Source organism: Sceloporus undulatus, chromosome 3, assembly GCF_019175285.1.
Source record: "Sceloporus undulatus isolate JIND9_A2432 ecotype Alabama chromosome 3, SceUnd_v1.1, whole genome shotgun sequence".
NCBI lineage: Eukaryota > Metazoa > Chordata > Lepidosauria > Squamata > Phrynosomatidae > Sceloporus > Sceloporus undulatus.
In genome coordinates, this window is record NC_056524.1 from 47,323,517 (window position 1) to 47,341,186 (window position 17,670).

Below are 17,670 nucleotides of genomic sequence, written 5' to 3' on the forward strand. Positions count from 1 at the left end.
CAACCACAACTAGGTGTCTTCTCTTAATATCTCATGACTCTAGGTTTGTAAATTACACATCCATTCTTACAGCATTAGGGATGCTCAACCCTGACCAGAGGAAGAACACTGCCATCAATGCCAATTAAAAAAAAATTGGTTTTCTAAAGGACATGAACAAAATAGTCAAATAGTCAAACTGTTGATATGTAAAGATTATGTCTGAAATATTTCAGCCAAATCAGGATCACAGACTAGGCATCTTTGCTCGTGAGGAGCAAGTCTGTGGCAAGCTGAAGAGCAGCACATTAGCTAGGGAGGAAAATACTTATGCCCCCTGAAGTCAACTCAATGAGTTGCACATTACCTAATTGCTGGTAGAACCACTGGACCACATTTTAAAGATAGGTATAGGCAATGCCAGGAGGAGCACTAGAGGTGGTAAAGACCACGAAGATGTAATTTGTAAGAATACTATCAGCACAGAAACCTATTATGAGAGTGGCCACATCAGGCTACAAAAACAGCTTGAATCTAATGGTTGGTGACTTGGACTTCCTATTATGGCCTTATAGTTAGCACAATCGATCTTCTTAGTCTCAAGGGAACAGATATGCAAAGAGGCCAAACTTCAAGTTCATTAGGAGAGTAATGTTGATGCTTCAACGTTGTCTGCCTTTCAATAGTCCTGGAGCAGCTAGATCCAAACAGCCCATGTTGAATGCAGATAGACGAGTCCCAGAACAATAGCTATCATGCTAGGACCAGCACTGAACAGAGATTTGTCAACGGCTGGAGAGTGTGTTTAGACTCAGAGACAGAACTGGCAGCTTGCAATAATTTCTCCCACAGAAGAACCCTTAAAAGACACTATCTTCCAGACCTGCTTGGTAATATTTTGAGAATGGTAAAATCAGCTGAACAAACAAGCCTCTATAAGCAGCAAGTGACACACACGCTCTCTGTACACTTTTTATCAACAAATACTTTGAAAAGAAAGCCTGTGAGTCCAGGGGCAAGCCCCACCAATCCAAAGACTACAAACAAGGGAAAAAAATATTAAGGAGAAGGCACAAAAGAGGAGAAATGAGAAGGAAAGCACAAGGAAGTAAAGTTGGTGATCTACCAAACAGAGCAAGTAAGAATGCTCCAGTAATGTTCTTATGGGCGGGTTACAAACTGCCACTTGGGACGTCCTCAGGACGTCCCAGTTTAAAAAAGGGGCGTCTCTTCCAGACGCCCCTATTCCTGTTACGGACTCTGTCCATAACAAATGGCGGCGGCCGTTCCACACGGCCGCCGCCACCTTGACGTAACGGACGCTGTGTGTCCACACGTCGCGCAGTGCTAATGACATCGCGAGTGCGCCATTGGCGCCTCGCAGTGTCATTAGCACGCCGTCAGAAGAAGCTCCATTTTGGAGCTTCTTTTTTGCTCCATAAGGGAGCCACGCGGTTTGGCTGCGGCGGCTCCCTTGCAGAGCAAACAGCAGCACCGGGAGACCGCCGCAAAGCGGCGGTTTGTAATGCCTCCCCGTGTTCAAAATGAGACTGAGTAGGAATAGAGGAAACCAGACCCTTTGAGCATGCATATACAGGAAGGCAGTGATCCTGCCAAATTGTACAGCTCTAAAATTTCCAAATGAAGGTCTCAAAATGTGGAAAACCCATGTGTGTGTGATTCTAAAAAAATCACAATGAATTCAGGCCACAGTGTTACTTTATCCTTATGTGTGCATGCAGGTACACAATTATAAAATAAAATGCATTTTCACACATTCAATATGTACCTGTACATAGCCTATCTCAAGCTGGAACCATCCAGATGTGTGGGACCAGAACATCTAGCCATCAGGAGGGGATAGGCATGAGGAAGTCTGCTTTTAAGTGTGTGAGGGTAGTTTTGTTTTCTGAAAGTAAGCTGAGTGCAGAATAACAGTACAAAAGAAGCTTACCTGTTTCTGATGTTCAGTTATGTAGGTTGTGTAACTGTTTGAGAGAAAATAAGGAGGACCAGCTTTCAGCCCCAGTTTATTAGGCTTTAAGTTGCAGACCCACAAGACTGCTATTTCCTTTCAGCAATGACTAGTATTTGTTAAGAATCAACAAGAGGCACATGCATGTTAAAACACTTGGAAAAATGGTTTAATGATGTTTACAACAGAAATGAACTGTACAGTTACAGTAAGTTTTATATATATATATATATAAAAATTACAGCAGACAAATGCATCTACACAAAATCTACCATTTCATCCTGATTCACTGTAATCTACAGTCTCTCAATGCCCACAGCCACCTTCAGGCAGCCACTAGGGGAGAAAATAGAAAGTATCTTTTAAAGAGACAGCATCCTTTTGATCTCCTTTTTGGAGATTCATCAGTTTTCAAAATAGGGCTTTAAAGTTCTTAAATTCAAAATTAAGTAAGAATGCACCTTATCTTAATATATGTACCACAATTACAAAATGTGAAGGTGAATTAAGCTGTACAGATGATTTACATAAAAAGGATCTGAGCAAGAAGGAAGCTAATTTAATGATCATTGACAAGCCCTATAATCAATATCAAGACTGCAAATTCATTTTTTTCCAAGGGCAAGGGAATGTGATTTTCAAAATCAGTTTTGCTGACAACATGCCTTTCTATTAAAAACAAACAGCACAAATTCAAAGTTTAAGACCATATTCATTTTTATTGAGGACATTTGCTTTGCTTCTTGCTTTACCTTTGGAAACGAGAGGGCAATTTCTTGGAAGGGTAAGAGTATACTTTCCCCTTTATAAACATGCTGCCTCTTTAAAAAGGGATAAAGGTCTCCCCGTTGGGAACGGCAATCAGAGAAAATGAAATCTAAATTGACAATCTGGTGAAAATTACAGATTATGTACATTTTTCTTCAATTATGAACACCTAGGCAGTGAAAACTGTTGTGTTAATACATACATAGACACACCCAAAACATACAAAAATACTATTATTTCAAACTACTAAGAATAAGACAATTCAGTTATCTCCATGCTATGACTTTAAGAGCATTACATTGAAACAAACAAGAATTTAAACGACATTTTTTTAATATCCCAGAAATATACCAAAATATACATCTAAGCTTTGGAATTACTGAGGTTAGACTAATGCAAGTGCTGGGTAATTGTACTTAATACACAAGTCTAAGGTTCTGCAGGAAAGAAATTATCTTTGGTATCTGCATCAGGCTAATATTATTAACATTTGGATTTTGCTTTGGGATAGAGCTTGTATGACCCTAGAACCAAACACCCCCTAATCAACTGAGAGTTAAAAGATACATGTAAAAAGTTCCTTCATTGGCAACCCCCCCTCCCCCAAGTTTAAAAAGTCATAGGCATCTACCTAGCACAAAAGGTTGAGAAATACAATGCATAGTTGCACAGTGGTGCTGCAAAAATAATTAATGAACAAAAAAGAAGAGGAGAAACAAAACTTTTTTCAGTGATTTTCCACAACAGGACAGCCTCTTCCAAGCACTGGCGGGGGGGGGGAGAGGGGAAGCTCGGAAGTGCACCTCAGCATGTATTAATCATTATCACCCAGCTCCCAAAAGGTTAAAAAGCACCCATCAGAGCAGCCAATCATGCACCAATGTCTTCAGCATCACAATCACTCTGTGGAAGGTGTCCCACCAATTTGCTCCTCCCAATGGATGTGTGTGTCCTTTGGATCTGCGGAATTCAAGCTGTTCCCCCAAAAGTTAACACAGTATGGGATGAATGTTACCTTGCTGAATCCGAGTCCACACAGTTGTGGACCAAGCCATCCAGGACTGGGAGGGAACAACTGAACTGGGATTTACCTCTTAACACAACCACAAGGGCTGGTTTACCAGATGTCATTGGTGCTGAAGACGCCCCTTTGTCTTTGGTTTGTTTGTTTGTTTTGAGTTTATACAATCATTAGGAAATCTTTGGTTTTGGCTGGAAATTTTTAAAAGAACAAAACAAAACAAAGAAACCGTCCCCCTCAGCATATAGCAGTGCACCGTGACCTGGCAAAGCTTCTCTTTCCGAAGGGGTGGGAAACTACATTCAAAGTAAAAAATGGTTGAAAGAACAGGAATGCAGCTTCTGGTTAGCCTAGAGCGGGGAAGAAGAAGATTGTCAAATAATAAAGGGAAAAAGTCAAACACAAGGGGAGCAAGACAAAATAAAATGTAGTGAGCAATAGGCATGCAGCACTTGGTTGCGAGGAGCCCTCAGGGTCCTGCCTTGGCCCTGGAATACATTATAGCCCTGACATCTCACCAGGGGGAAGGAGAAGGCAGCATATAAATTTCATGCACAGATAAGGGATGGGGGTGGATATTCACAAACTACAAGAGGACCCCTGGTAACCAAAAGAAATAAAAAGATTGCAATTTGCCCTCAGTTTGCAGTAGCTTTTAAGCAGCGACATTCAGAGGCTTTAGGGGTATCTTCTCAGGTTGCAGGTCACGGGATGCTATAGGCCAGAGTTCAACGTTAATCAAGGGAGAGAGGGCAGACTTGGCAACTCTGTAGGGTTTGGAGAAAGTTAAAGCAAGTTACTCAGTTACGAGTTAGAAATGAGGTATACAACAGCTCCCGTACCTGTGATGGACAAACAACTACTCACACCTAGCCTTAGCTACTATCATAGAAGAAGGAAATGGAACAGCAGTATGGTGGAACCAGGAGAGCAGCAGAGTTCCATGATGTTTTAAAATGTATTCTGCACCTGACCTCTTACCTCCAGGATTTTAGAGAAAGGCCCAATCTTCGTTCAAAGAGTTCCAGAATTAACCAAACTGATCTATGGGTCAGTACATACATTATATAATGTGAACAGAATTCTCTATTCAGTTCATATAAAGAAACAACAGAAAACAGACCATTAAATGGGACAACTGTTAGATTTTTCACCACCAAAACGCCTTTTGCCAAGGCCACTGACAATTTTGTCTGCTCAACAAAAATCTTAATTTGATGTAAACTGCATTCTGAAAAAAAAAAAATACTAGGTTTCCTTGTTGTACTTGTCCCCAGTACCCTTCATCATATACACTCAAAGTCTTCTGATAGGTTGTATGTAGTTCCACTAGGAATTGTTCTGGAAGGCTCTTGTTTTGGCAGATTCTATATAGTAAAAAGCTGGTAAAATTTTTGATAAGAAGGAAGGAGGCATATCAGAATCTATAAACATTTAGAGGAACAGTCCATAACAGACTGTTGGATTGATGTGGCCTGAGGGAAGAGGGGCGATAAGGCAGAAAAGGGGAAGCATTCCAGCTCTCCTTGTATCACAGCTCTTTCTTCACGATTCCATCTACTACGCAGTTGTTTCATTTCCTTCCTCAAATTTGTTCTCTTTAAAAAGCACACCTTGTTTTCCACATCTTTTGTTCCAAGTGCTCTTAATCTTTGAGAAGTCATTTTCCATTTCCCTATTACTTATCTATAAATCTATCTAGCTCTTAGAAAAGTCACACAATATTAATACCACTTTACATAATGTCAGAACAACAAGTCTATTAGTAAAGCTTTCAGTAAAGTTCTGCAACCCAGCTGATTTCCAGAAGAGTAGCTGGACAACTAATATATATATTGACCCTCTCCCTTTTTTTTTTTTTTTATATGTGAGCATGTTAGACTTGACTGTTGAAATTCATCAACCCAAGAATATGTTATATGACCATGCTCAATGTTATTCCGGGGAGTAAATAAAGGTTTCCCATTGTGAGACCAGAAACACATCACACAGGGCATCTGAGCAGATTCAAAACAGAGGACATTTCTGTTTTACATTTAGGAATAGAAGTAGATTTTCCTCACTTCCAAGCACTAACCTGTGATCTTAGGTTATGTTTTGAACAGTATTTGCTTTCAAAATGTCCTCAGTTTTTTAAAAAAAAAATACGCAAATCAACCCTGTGCTGAAAGAAGGCAGGAAAACCAACATGAGACAAGTTCCTCGTACTAAAGAGCCATCAATCCAAAGCTCTATGACCACTCAGCTTTTCCTCTTAGGACACTCTGAAAACAGCAGAGCTGACAAAGACTTATCAGTGCCTTTGGTTCCCCCATCAAAGCCATTGGAAATTTCCCCCTCCAGCTGAAGCTCTGATTCCCACCCACCACCCCAAATATAACTCCCAAGCACACCCATTTTTCCTTGGCGGACTCTGTAGGGATGCTCTAGAGTCAGGATGGAAAGAGACAGAATTCTCACAGTAATTCTGCCACAAATCCAAATCATGTGCTGTGAAGAAGGAAAAAAAATACCCACTCTCTCACTAAAATTAAAAGTACAAATGACTCAAAAAGATATCCTTCTTTCTCCTGAAGACTGTCTTCACTAGATCTTCATCTCTTTACAGGTATATTATATTCAGGTACTAGGAGCAGATTAGCGTTCAGTTTGGTTTCTTTTCTGCAATTTTTGGTCTAGACAGTATAAGCATTGCTAGTACAAAAAGGAAGTATTTTTAAAAAGACTTTCCACCTATTTTTGAGCACTACATTCAGTAACAAGACAAGAAGGAATAAAAGGAACCATTTCACTTTGTACTCCCAGTTCAGTGAAGATGCAAACCATAATCAGTCTGCTTCAAAATTAACTGCCTTGGCTCAACAACAGCCGTAGTGCATGAAATGGGTCGCTAATTTATATCCTTATAAGAACACCCCCAACTACTCAAAGGTAGCTCAGTATTTACATTTTTCCCCAAGACCCTTATTTGCCAACAGCATACAGGGAGACAGAGTTTATGCACACTAGAAGAACCTAGAAGCAATACAGCAACTCAAACTTGTAACCCACACTTTATGTTGTATGCTGACAACAAGTAACAACCAAAGTATTCCAGATGCAGGCGTAATAGGTTGTTTCCTTTGGTAAGAAAAAGAAAAAATGAAGGTGTGAGCAATATCTGCCTTATAGCACAGCCAAGTCTCTCTGCTTCCCATTCCCCAACCCACCCTATACAGATGCAACTTAAACATAGAATTGCAAATACATATAATTAGGGCTTCAGACAGTTCATCTAAAGTCTACAACTAGAATTACCTCCACTATTTATAAAGTTCCTCTCTCCTGATTTTCCATTCTGCAAACAATACTAAAGCTATGTTGAGGTATATTTTTTTTAAAAGGTGCCACAAAGTCAGCTGCTACCAAAGGGCACTGTTCCTATAACTCTGTAGCACTGCTTGCTTACAGACATCCTGATGAGAAGGGATGAAATAAGACTCCATTTTTTTCCAGTGGAAAAGCCTCCATTTTGTTCCATATGGTTAAAAAAACAAACAAACCCTATGGCAAGTGTGATATCAATATTCACCTTAACATGAATTCCATATATTTGGATGAAGATCGAAACATATCAGGAACAGCAATGGCAGGCAGTTTGAACAGGGTCTTCCTTTCTCTGAAGAATAAAGCTGCTTTATTTCCATTGTGAATTAAGGGTCATTTCAATCACTGCAATTATCTCTTTTCACTCTGTATGAGAGTAGTCTGTACTCATCAAATAAACAATACAATGCACATAAGGAATTGTTTCCAAAATGGGAGATGATTCCATGTAGGAAAATTGCAATGTATGAAGCAGCTCTCATTTTTCCCTGCACTTAGTTTCAGCAGGGATAAAAACCTAGTACTAATCTGTGTAGAATGAAGTTACATTAAATATATTGCAACCGATTCAAAAATTGTGAATATAGATTCGGAAACAAATCAAGGCTAGGTCAACTGCAGCTCAAGTTCTCTTTATCTGTTTAGATATCCTTCTCTAGCATAAACCAAACACTCTTTCACAGTGTAAGCGTTGGAAAGCTCCTTATGCAAGCTAAAAACAGAAAATAGATTTCATGTTTTCACTTATCTTTGGATCACAAATGTCTTATGATTAAATCTGTGTAATATTGGATATGTAGGAAAAAAGGGTAGAAGAGAACAAAAAGGTGAATGTTTACAAACTAGATAGTAAGCCATTCTGCAATCCACAATGAAGTAGGATGAATATAGATAAAGAGATGAATTAGCAAAAGCTCCGTGTGCATTAACCCCTCCACACCCTCCAAAAACTGTTAACATAGCTCATGGACTTCAATATACAGTCAAGATGCTCAGGAATATGATCCAACTTTCATTATTTAAGCCAACAACAACAAAAAAATCTGTACTGATAAGTTAAATTTGGCTCACTCACTGCATAGAAACTATGCAGATGACTGTTTCGAAGTGTGTATTGCTTTAAAAACTTTAGAAATGTAATTTGCAAAAAATTGGCCAACAAGTCCTGAGAAGATAGGGATGCATAACTATCATCAGCCACCTTGATTTCTCCTTTGGTAGTGTTTTGTCCAGAACTGTTCACACGTACACAAATGCATGAATTCTAGAATATTTTAGAATTCATATTCTAAAAAGTGCACATACTTTTTAGAAGTAGGCACATACAGACTTAGCATAAACATACTCTTAATGTCCAAGATAAAAAGATCAACTGTTCTGGGGTGAGGGGAGTGTTCTACTCCTATGTGGGATGTTCTTTCCTGATAAAAGATCACCACCAATATGGATTTGGTAGATTATGAATTTTTCTAAATATGCACTGCTATTGTAGTACAAAACCAAGCACTTTTGATTTAACTGAAAAATATAATCATTAACAGAGATTGTTATTAATTTTACATAGCAAAATACTTATCCAACTGCATCATCAATGAAGTAATTTAGATAGTAAATACAGGTGCTACTATTATATGGCTCCAAAAGCAACAGGGGAAATGTATTCATTGTAACAAATGCTTTCACAGGAGTATCTGCATTGCTTCACAGAGGAACCATCTAGAGTATGATTAACCTAAAACAAGGCTTCAGTAGATTTTTCCTGGAGTTCACTACTTGCCAGCAAAAATGACTATGTTTTCTCTTGGTGCTTGCACTCTCATTTCTGTTCTATATAGTATTTCAGTATTAACAGGTGCATTTTTAATGTGGACTCATGATCATAGTGAGTAAAGCATTAAATTTCTATTGGCTCCTGCTCATCAAGTCTCATGCAAAAGCTACATGAATTCTCATGGCAAGAGTCAAGCACTGCACCACAGCCAGTCTTACTTTAGGATGGTGTTCAACCCAATATATACTCACTGAATGAAAACTTCAAACTACAACTCGGGATTTGGATTGAAAATAAAATTAAAAAAAAACAAAAACTAATGTATTAGATGTGGTGTTTTTTAAAATCTAAGTGTGGTAGTGAATGAAATACAGGATGTATCTTATTACAGGCAGCCTATATTGCTCTTATTTTTAGAATGAGCAACAAAAAAACAGCTCAACCCAGTTAATGAATGATATAATTCTATCAACTAATATTTTTTACATAATAAAGTGAAACAGGACACTGGATAAGGATAAGGCATTGATGGGCTCATTAAGCCTGGCTTCTGGCACTGGAAATTCATTAATCTGTTCCCTTCTATTCTTCTTACAACTTCAGTCAACAGACACCACCTTTGGTTGAACTGTGCAGTAAAAGTATCTGAGATCACTCTCAAAATAACATTTAAAATATTGTAATGAACCTATCTATTCTGGCCATAAGTGTTTTTTTTTCTTGGCAACTGAAGCACAAAATAAGAGCAGATTCAATGTTTAGGACTGTCTCATGTATTAACAGAAGAGATAAGGTCTTCTTATGTGCACTGCAAGTAATCAGTACAGCCCACATTTATAGCACTGAAGCCTGTGTTTTTTCACAGGTATGTTATCCTATACCATGTATACAGAGTCATGCATGAAGATTTTGATAATCCACATAAACAGTATGTCAGTATAAAGCAGTTGGGCAAGGTCTTTGGGTTGATACAGATGTAATGTTCCCAAGCCCCTAAACACGGAGAAGAGATTGGGAACACACTATGAGACCATGGAACTATTAAAAGGTCCCTGCCTACCATGGCAGATACTGTCCTATGAGCCCTAAGCATGCTTAAAGTGTACATTAAAACATTCATTGAACGTTCTCTATTCATGAAAGGAAATGCTTCATGAAACAAAACTGAGTGTACGAAATGGGTATGACAACTGAATAACCAATGCATGAAAATCCTAACAATGGTAATAAACTTAATTGAACATTTTCCAAAATACTGAGATAATATATAATAATTTGTTCAACTACTAAAATTAAGGAGAAGTGGACACTCCTGAACATTAGACACATATGCCATACAGTGTTTTGGATTACAGAAACTGCACTTTGTAATGACTGAAAGAAAACTGCTGTTACTTATCGGAAATTCATGAGTTGCTATTAACTTTACAATAATAGAAATGTATTGTAACTATCCGATTCTTGGACAGATTCTCCAACTCTCCAGATCCAATCTTTTGCTGAAGGTATAATTAAATTAAATTTACTATATCATAACAGAAACTGATTATCCATCTCTCTCTCTGTGTATATTGGCATGTACAGTTATATATATGGCCATGGTCAACAAGAAATAACAATGGCCTTTAAGACCCTGATATCTCTGTTGTAAGCAGGAAGGTACAATCAGTCTAATGATAGGGCATGAAATGTGCTAAGTTTGAAACATACAACATTGTGAAATATAAATAACCAAAACATTCTAGTTATACAGGGTGCGTACATGTGTCTCTGTGTGAGAGTGAGCCTCCACTTTCATAAATGAGGTTGCTATGATGACCACAAAGACATTTAGTCATCTTTGGACATAGTCATAAGGGGAAACAAGGTTAAAGGTGCTCACACCAATACATGAATTGCATTATTGAAACAGAACAGTTCAACTTTTTATAGCCATCCATCTGAGATACATTAGTGTCCATATAGCTATTTGTGAAACCCTCCAACAGCAAGCAGTGAATAAGAGAAACTCTTCCCAGCCAACTGGACACACAACATCTCTGAAATCTGGAGAGATGTTTTGTGTTGATTGAAAGGGCCATGTTCTCTCTCTCTGGGCCGGAACAGACCAGCAACTTCAGCTGGCTTCAAGCCAGCTTGGGGGCATGGTGTTTACACGTGCCATGCTTCCAAGTTGCCTGGAAGTCGTATTGGTGATTACATCCCAGGTGGCTTCTGGGAGACTTGGGGACATGGTGTTTAGATGTCATACACCCTCAAGCTGGCTGGAAGTCAGCTGAAGCTGTGGTGGGGCTGCTTCAATCTGCCCAAAATTGGAGCGGCTCTTTGCCGCTCCTATTTGGGACGGATTCTGGCTGGATTGGGGCTGTGTGCTTGCTGCGGCCTCAATTCGTCTTTGTCAGAGGCGGCTTCGAGCCACCTCATCTGGGCTGTCTGTTCAACCCCTATATCTCTGTGTACATAAACATAAAGGACCTCCTTGGTGTCTGAAAACCACAGATAAACATCATAGTTCAGAAATCACTACCATTTCCTTTCTTAAAGTGTGTGTGTATGCATAATAAGATCTTGTTTCCCTCAAACAGCAAAAATACATGGGACTGATATTTCCTTTGGTAGAAACTAGTCAATACTCTGGTCTCTAGACCTACATAGCAGGTACCTGTTTTTTCTCTGCCATCTTTTCACACATTCAACTGCTCCAAGCTGTTTCCATGGCCATGAAATCATAACACAAAGTATTATTCTCAGCTTTATAACTGTATGCTAAGAATGAGATCATGGAGACAGTCACAACACAGTACTTGGGTTGAATCAAATTGCTAAAGAGAATTTAGGATCAGCTGGATTAGTAACCATCTGCCATTGCCATTCTATTTACACACCAAACCATGGAAATTAGATAACAATCAAGTTAAGTTTGTCTGCCCCAAAGGATATACAAAAGACCATCCCACTCCCCCACCAAAAAGATTAAAACAAGCAGCAATTTTAATATAAAATAAAAAATGAAAAGAAATTGTCAGTAGCATCTATCACCTCTCTGCATCTGAACTGCACTTATACAAACTAGTCCATTAGTACAGCAGCTTGCTAGAAATTGACTTTGGTTCAAGCTTAGTTTAAAAAAATAAAACATAAAAAAATTAAACACACATTAAAGACGGCGGACGGACATTTGCTCATTTCCCTGCTTGCAGCTCACAAGTTTTTAAAGTTTTAAAAAAGAATTCATTATTTTTAAATAGCTCGTGAAACAGGAAGTTGGAGATTCAGAGATGAATAGAGAGCAAACAGCATGATGACATGTGGAGAGGAGACAATGATTTCTGCCATCTGACAATAAATGCAGTGCCTGTGAATTGCTGTCACCAAGCAGAGAAGGTATTGACAGTATAGTTGCTGCCTTTTCTGATACCAAGACTGCTTTGATAGGAAACAAATTTCAATTATATGAAGTTTGGAATGCCCTCCTCCCTAGCCTTGCTGAGAAGCATTGGGCAGCTCTTCCTTCCTGAACATATTTCCCAATTCACTTCAAAAGGACAGGAGACTCCCAAACACATTGCTGTGATCCAATCTCTTCTTGGATGAGAATATTCAGGTTAAGACTATTCTAACATTTAAGATGTTTCTTCCATCTCTCTCATATCCACTGTCAGCAGCTGTTTGCACATACCATTTGTCAGATTGCTTGGAAACAGTTCCCCCCCTCTCTATTAGAGGTGTTTACTGCCATAAATGATTTCGCTAGCAGTAGCAGTCAGAGACAGCATGAAATACTGCAAGGTTCATGCAGCATGCCAATGTTCACCATATTCCACAGCAGGCTGGCCAGTTTTCTGATTATTCCTTACTTTTTTTTCCAGTGCAGCAAACAGTGTTAAAGAACATTATAACTGTTTATAGAGTAGAGCAAGAATGCAAAGCTGCTTTCTTATGGCTGTGTTGGCATAAAACAGTACTTCCTGCTCACATCACCTGGTTTACTTCCTGAACACAAATGCTTTAAGTTGAAAACATTTTCAATACAATCAGACTGGAAACACCAGGAAAAGTATGTTCTTAGAGATGAGCTAATGCAGCTTTTGGAATCCTATGCCAAACAGCCAGTAGGAAGGTTCAACAGGTGCATATGGGTTATTACCAATACAGGCAGCCTCCTGAGAAAGTAAATAACAGAAATATTCTCAAAGTTGTAAAGTGGCAATTTCCATGTAATTATGAGATAAAAGAGCCACCAGCACAAGTGCTGAGGACAGACTCTACAGGCCAAATCCTTCCTCTCTTGGCATCAACAGGAGCCAAAGACGTGCAAATGAGAGCTAGATATGGCCCAAATAGGCTGAGAAAACTGCTGTCCGAACTCTCATCTCACAAGCATGGACTATCTTTGCACATTACCCTCTACATGTTCACTTAGCCACCAACTTCTCTGAGAGAATCCCCCAAAAACATACCACCAAGGAAAAGGAAACTGTAAAGAACATTCGCAATTCACATGCTCCCCTTCCTTCTTTCTTCACTCTGTGTGGCATGGGAGCTCACTGAAATTGTTCCAGGAGCAGACAAATGTGTCCGAACTATATATATATATATAAAAATAATAATAATAATCATAAAGAGATACATCAGTAATACAGGCCTGCCTAAATTGTACCAGTTAAGAAAGGAACCCCCAACACGATTGATACGATTATAAACACCTTGTATGACATTACGGCCTGTACAACAGACCAATAAATGATAATTAAAAAAAGATATTTCAATCAAAAAGAAAGAAGAAATCCCGTTTCTATGTTTGAGTTGATAACCCACCTTAACTTGTCATTGAGACTGCTGGAAATGATAAGTAGTCCTTTTCTGTTTTTTTCTTTTTTTACATTTTTGGTTAGAAAGTTCTCCAATCAATGAAGCAATCCTGAAAACAGTGTTTATTATAAAATTAGGCAAATGTTTGTCCCAGTTTTAAATCCTTCTTCTTGTTGTTTTCCCCCAGTTTTCTCCCCTATTTTTCCTTCTCTCCTTGTCCCCAGCAACATGGTGAGAAGAAGCCTTTCACATCTTGCAGTTTCTAAACCCAGCTAGTAGCCAATCCCACTGCAGAGTGAAATAAGCCAGGGGTAGCACAGCTCAGCCGAACTCACTGCGCCTTGGAGGCAGTAGTGGTGGTGGAGGCAGCCCCGCTGGCTGAGGCCACTGTGAAGAGAGAGTTCTGGATAGACTCTGCTGAGGTGGAGGTGGCATGAAGGCTGGCAATTGGTCCAGAGGCCCCTGCGGAGGCTGCAGCTGCAGAGACCAAACTAACAGGGTTGCTGGTGAGGAGTGAAAGGTTCTGAGGGTTCAGGAACAGTGGGGCAGTTACTATGTTGGGCGTACCTCCAGCATTGGCAAATACCAAGTTCCCAGTCGCATCCAGTGATGTTATTGGAAGAGATCCACCAGATGCAAGAGCTAAAAGAGAAGAGACAAAAAGGTTTAGTATTTATAGTTCAAGAGTAACAGTATTTTGCTAGTTTTAATTTGCTCTGACAATTGATATCTATGACCCCTTCCCCAACAATCCTAAAAGACGCTCTCTCAACACCATCGGAAGCTGGATTTAGAACCATGGAGGTATTTCCCATGCAGCGGCATAGTTTAATACCCAATGCCTGGGGCAAGAACTACAAATGCCCACCTTCCTCAGTGAAGCTGTTGCTATCACCTTGTCTCTTCAAGGAAGGAACTAGGGATGGAACATGAAGTGACAGGAGGTTTGGCTAGAGGACCAAGGGCAACACCAATCCTAATTCACATAAACAAAAGAAGTTATTTATTATGAACATTAATAAAAGGTGGGGTTTTTGTACATCCAAATATTTTGTATTTGTGTCAGAATATCTACACTGCCTCAAGAGAGGATGTGCTTAGTCACTAGGAGGAATTTACAAAAGCCAAATTTGACTGTAGTCAGCTATGCATTCTCATAACCTATCCTCTATATTTAGTACAGTATCAAGGCTCAATCCTGCTTAGTTTGTATTTTGCTTTGGTGGTTTCCATGACAGCAAGACCAAGTTCTCTAAGCACATGTTCTGGGATGAGGATGAGGTTTTCATCCTAATCACATAGCTTTAGAAGATTTCTAACAGGGCTCTGTTAAGGTGTACTCATACATACAGATGAAAAGCTAATTATGAATAGTGATTTCACAAACATTATTTTATTTCACAATAACTCACAACAATCTGCCCAAAGGTAAATATTTTGGCTGAGATAAAGCCAGCAGATCATAAATCTCTACCAGCATCCTTGCACACAAATTAGAGGTAAAGCTAATGGGGGCAGAAGGGGCAGTTTGGCTGCTACTCAGCACGTCCCACAGCCCATCAATGGCTGCCCTGGCAGATGCTGAAAAAGAGCTTTCTGATCTGCCAGCATGTGTACATAAGCATATCACTGAGACTGTGCTAGTAGCCTCTCAGGAGTCTCCTCCTGGAAAGTGATAGCGCTAACAGTAGTAATATCTTGCAGGTTTTATACCAGCATGACCGGAACTTGCAAACCTTTGTCAGACTGACTCCATAGGTACACACCCATTCCTGACAAGACGATCAGACAAGGTGCTGATACAGAACAGTTCACTGTTTCTGTGGAGCTTTCTCTGCCAGATTTTCATAGAGATATACCATATACTGATATTACTCTTGTTAAATTTCATATTTTTTAGCGTCTACATCTCTTGCAAGAGTGCTAACATCAAAATGAGTTGCCAACAGAGAAAATACAATACTTTTCTTTTCAGGTTTCTCTCTTGTCATTCCTGTTACTCATTGTGTATGACATGTAGGGCAATATTGCACAGATGTATGCCACACTCTTCATGCAACCCAGAAGACACCTGTATCCATAGATATCACCAGATGGCCAATAAAGAAATCAGATAGACTATATAACTAGAAGCAAAAGATGGAGAAGCCCCATTTTCTCTGTTTAGAGTGGATTGTGGCACAGACCATGACCTAGTAATATCTGAACCTGATTGACCATGAAGCAGTAGAATTATGGACCAAAACCATCAGGGAAGAAGGTGTAGAAAGGTGCTACCTGAAGCCAAAGGAAAAACCAAACTGGATGATTAATGGAATTCTTCAAATAGTTAAGAATAAAAGAGAAGCAAAAATAACAGGCAAAAGAAAACAGGGTAAGAATTCCAGATGCAAGTGTCTAGAGCAGTGATTCCCAAAGTGGGTGGTATGACCCCCTGCCCCAGGGGTGATGGAAACATCCAGGGTAAGGGGGCAGCAAGGAGCCTTCAGTCAAAGTACTGGTGCAAAAGAAAGACAAGAGAAACAAGCAGTGGGGATGAGGGTTGCATGAAACCTGTTTTCAGTGTCCCTTAAAATCACAACGCAGCCTCACTGATCATTTCATGTGGTGGGTCTCCCGCTCTCTGCCTGGCTGTATGAGCTCACTTCCTTAGTTGTATCTTTCACTAGTGGCGGCAGTAGCAGCTGGGAAACTCTTGGGAGGCTTAGGCACAGGACATTGATTCTTGGAATGCCAGCTGTATCCTTCTCCACCCCAACAAAGAAAGTTTGAGTGTCCTTCCCTGTCAGGAAGGTGCTTCTCCCTTTGCACCTGGTCTCCTTGGGAACAGCAACTGAGGAGCTGGCTGACCAGTGACCAAGAGGCCCCTTGCTCACTGTGGCCTTTGCTGGAGAGGTGGCGTGGGTGAGAGGCTTCTTGGTTGCTGGTCAGCCAGCTGCTCAGTTATGCTCCCAGGGTGACTAGGTATGAAGGGACTGACATTGGCTATCTTGAATTTGCGGTATAACAGTAGACCTAATACCAGGAAATATGTAAGCAGCGGCGGCGGCAGTGGGGGGGGCACTAGGGTTGTCGCTCAAGACAAAAGGGGGTGGTACCTGGAAAAGGTTTGGGGACCACTGATCTAGAGACTTGTAAACAGGAACAAAGGGAATTATTATAATAATTATTGCAAAGGCAGAACACCAAATCTCTTCCAGAAGATCTGGGACATCAAAGAAAATTTAAAGAAAGAGTAGGGATGCTGAATGATCAACAGGGAACTCATTACATCATCACAACAAAATAAAAAGACAATGGAAACAATACAGTGAAAAACAATACAAAAGAGATGAAAGAATGGCAGATTCCTTGAAAGCAGAATATTTTGCGGAAGAGCCTACACGTTTAGGAAGTGAAGTGGAAGCTGTTCCCAAAGCATATGGAAGAAACAAATCACCAGGAATAGACAGCATACCAATAGAACTATTTCAGGCTATACAGAATCCATTTAATTACAATCTGTCAACAAATATGAAAAACAAAACAAAGGTCCATATACTCAAAGTGATCAATACTGTTATCCCTTTGGTTCTATGACACCCATCCCACAGTTGCAAAAAACACAAATGATTGCAGCCCATATTATCAAAAGGTTGCAATGTGAATGTGCGTGCTTCAGTGTGCCATCATTCATGTCACCACCTTTTAGTAATAGGAAGTGTGACAATCCACCAGTGTCCAAACTCACAAATATATGTATTTAATCCAATCCTCAAGAAAGGGGACACCAGGGATTGTAGGAACCGCTGGAACCACTGATTTGATGTTTTTAATTGTTGCCTGCTTATTTTATCTAATTCTATCCTGTATTATTACCTATTGTTTTATATGTATTTTGTAGAATGTATGCCATTAGCAGGATTCATTTTTATCGATTTTATTATTTGTATGTATAGCACTGTGCATATTTACAGTGCTATATAAATAAATTATAAC

At 39.6% G+C, this 17,670-nt stretch overlaps 1 protein-coding gene across 1 annotated transcript in view; it reads right to left on the reverse strand.

Annotated features, from left to right (window-relative positions):
* Positions 1-2,097: 2,097 nt before the first annotated feature.
* POU2F1 (POU class 2 homeobox 1) overlaps positions 2,098-17,670 on the reverse strand; it is a 143,664-nt gene continuing 128,091 nt past the window's right edge. The window contains exon 15 of the mRNA XM_042457143.1: positions 2,098-14,334. Within this exon, the coding sequence (XP_042313077.1) occupies positions 14,024-14,334 (311 nt within the window). The 3' untranslated portion in view covers positions 2,098-14,023. The remainder of the gene's footprint in view (positions 14,335-17,670) is intronic.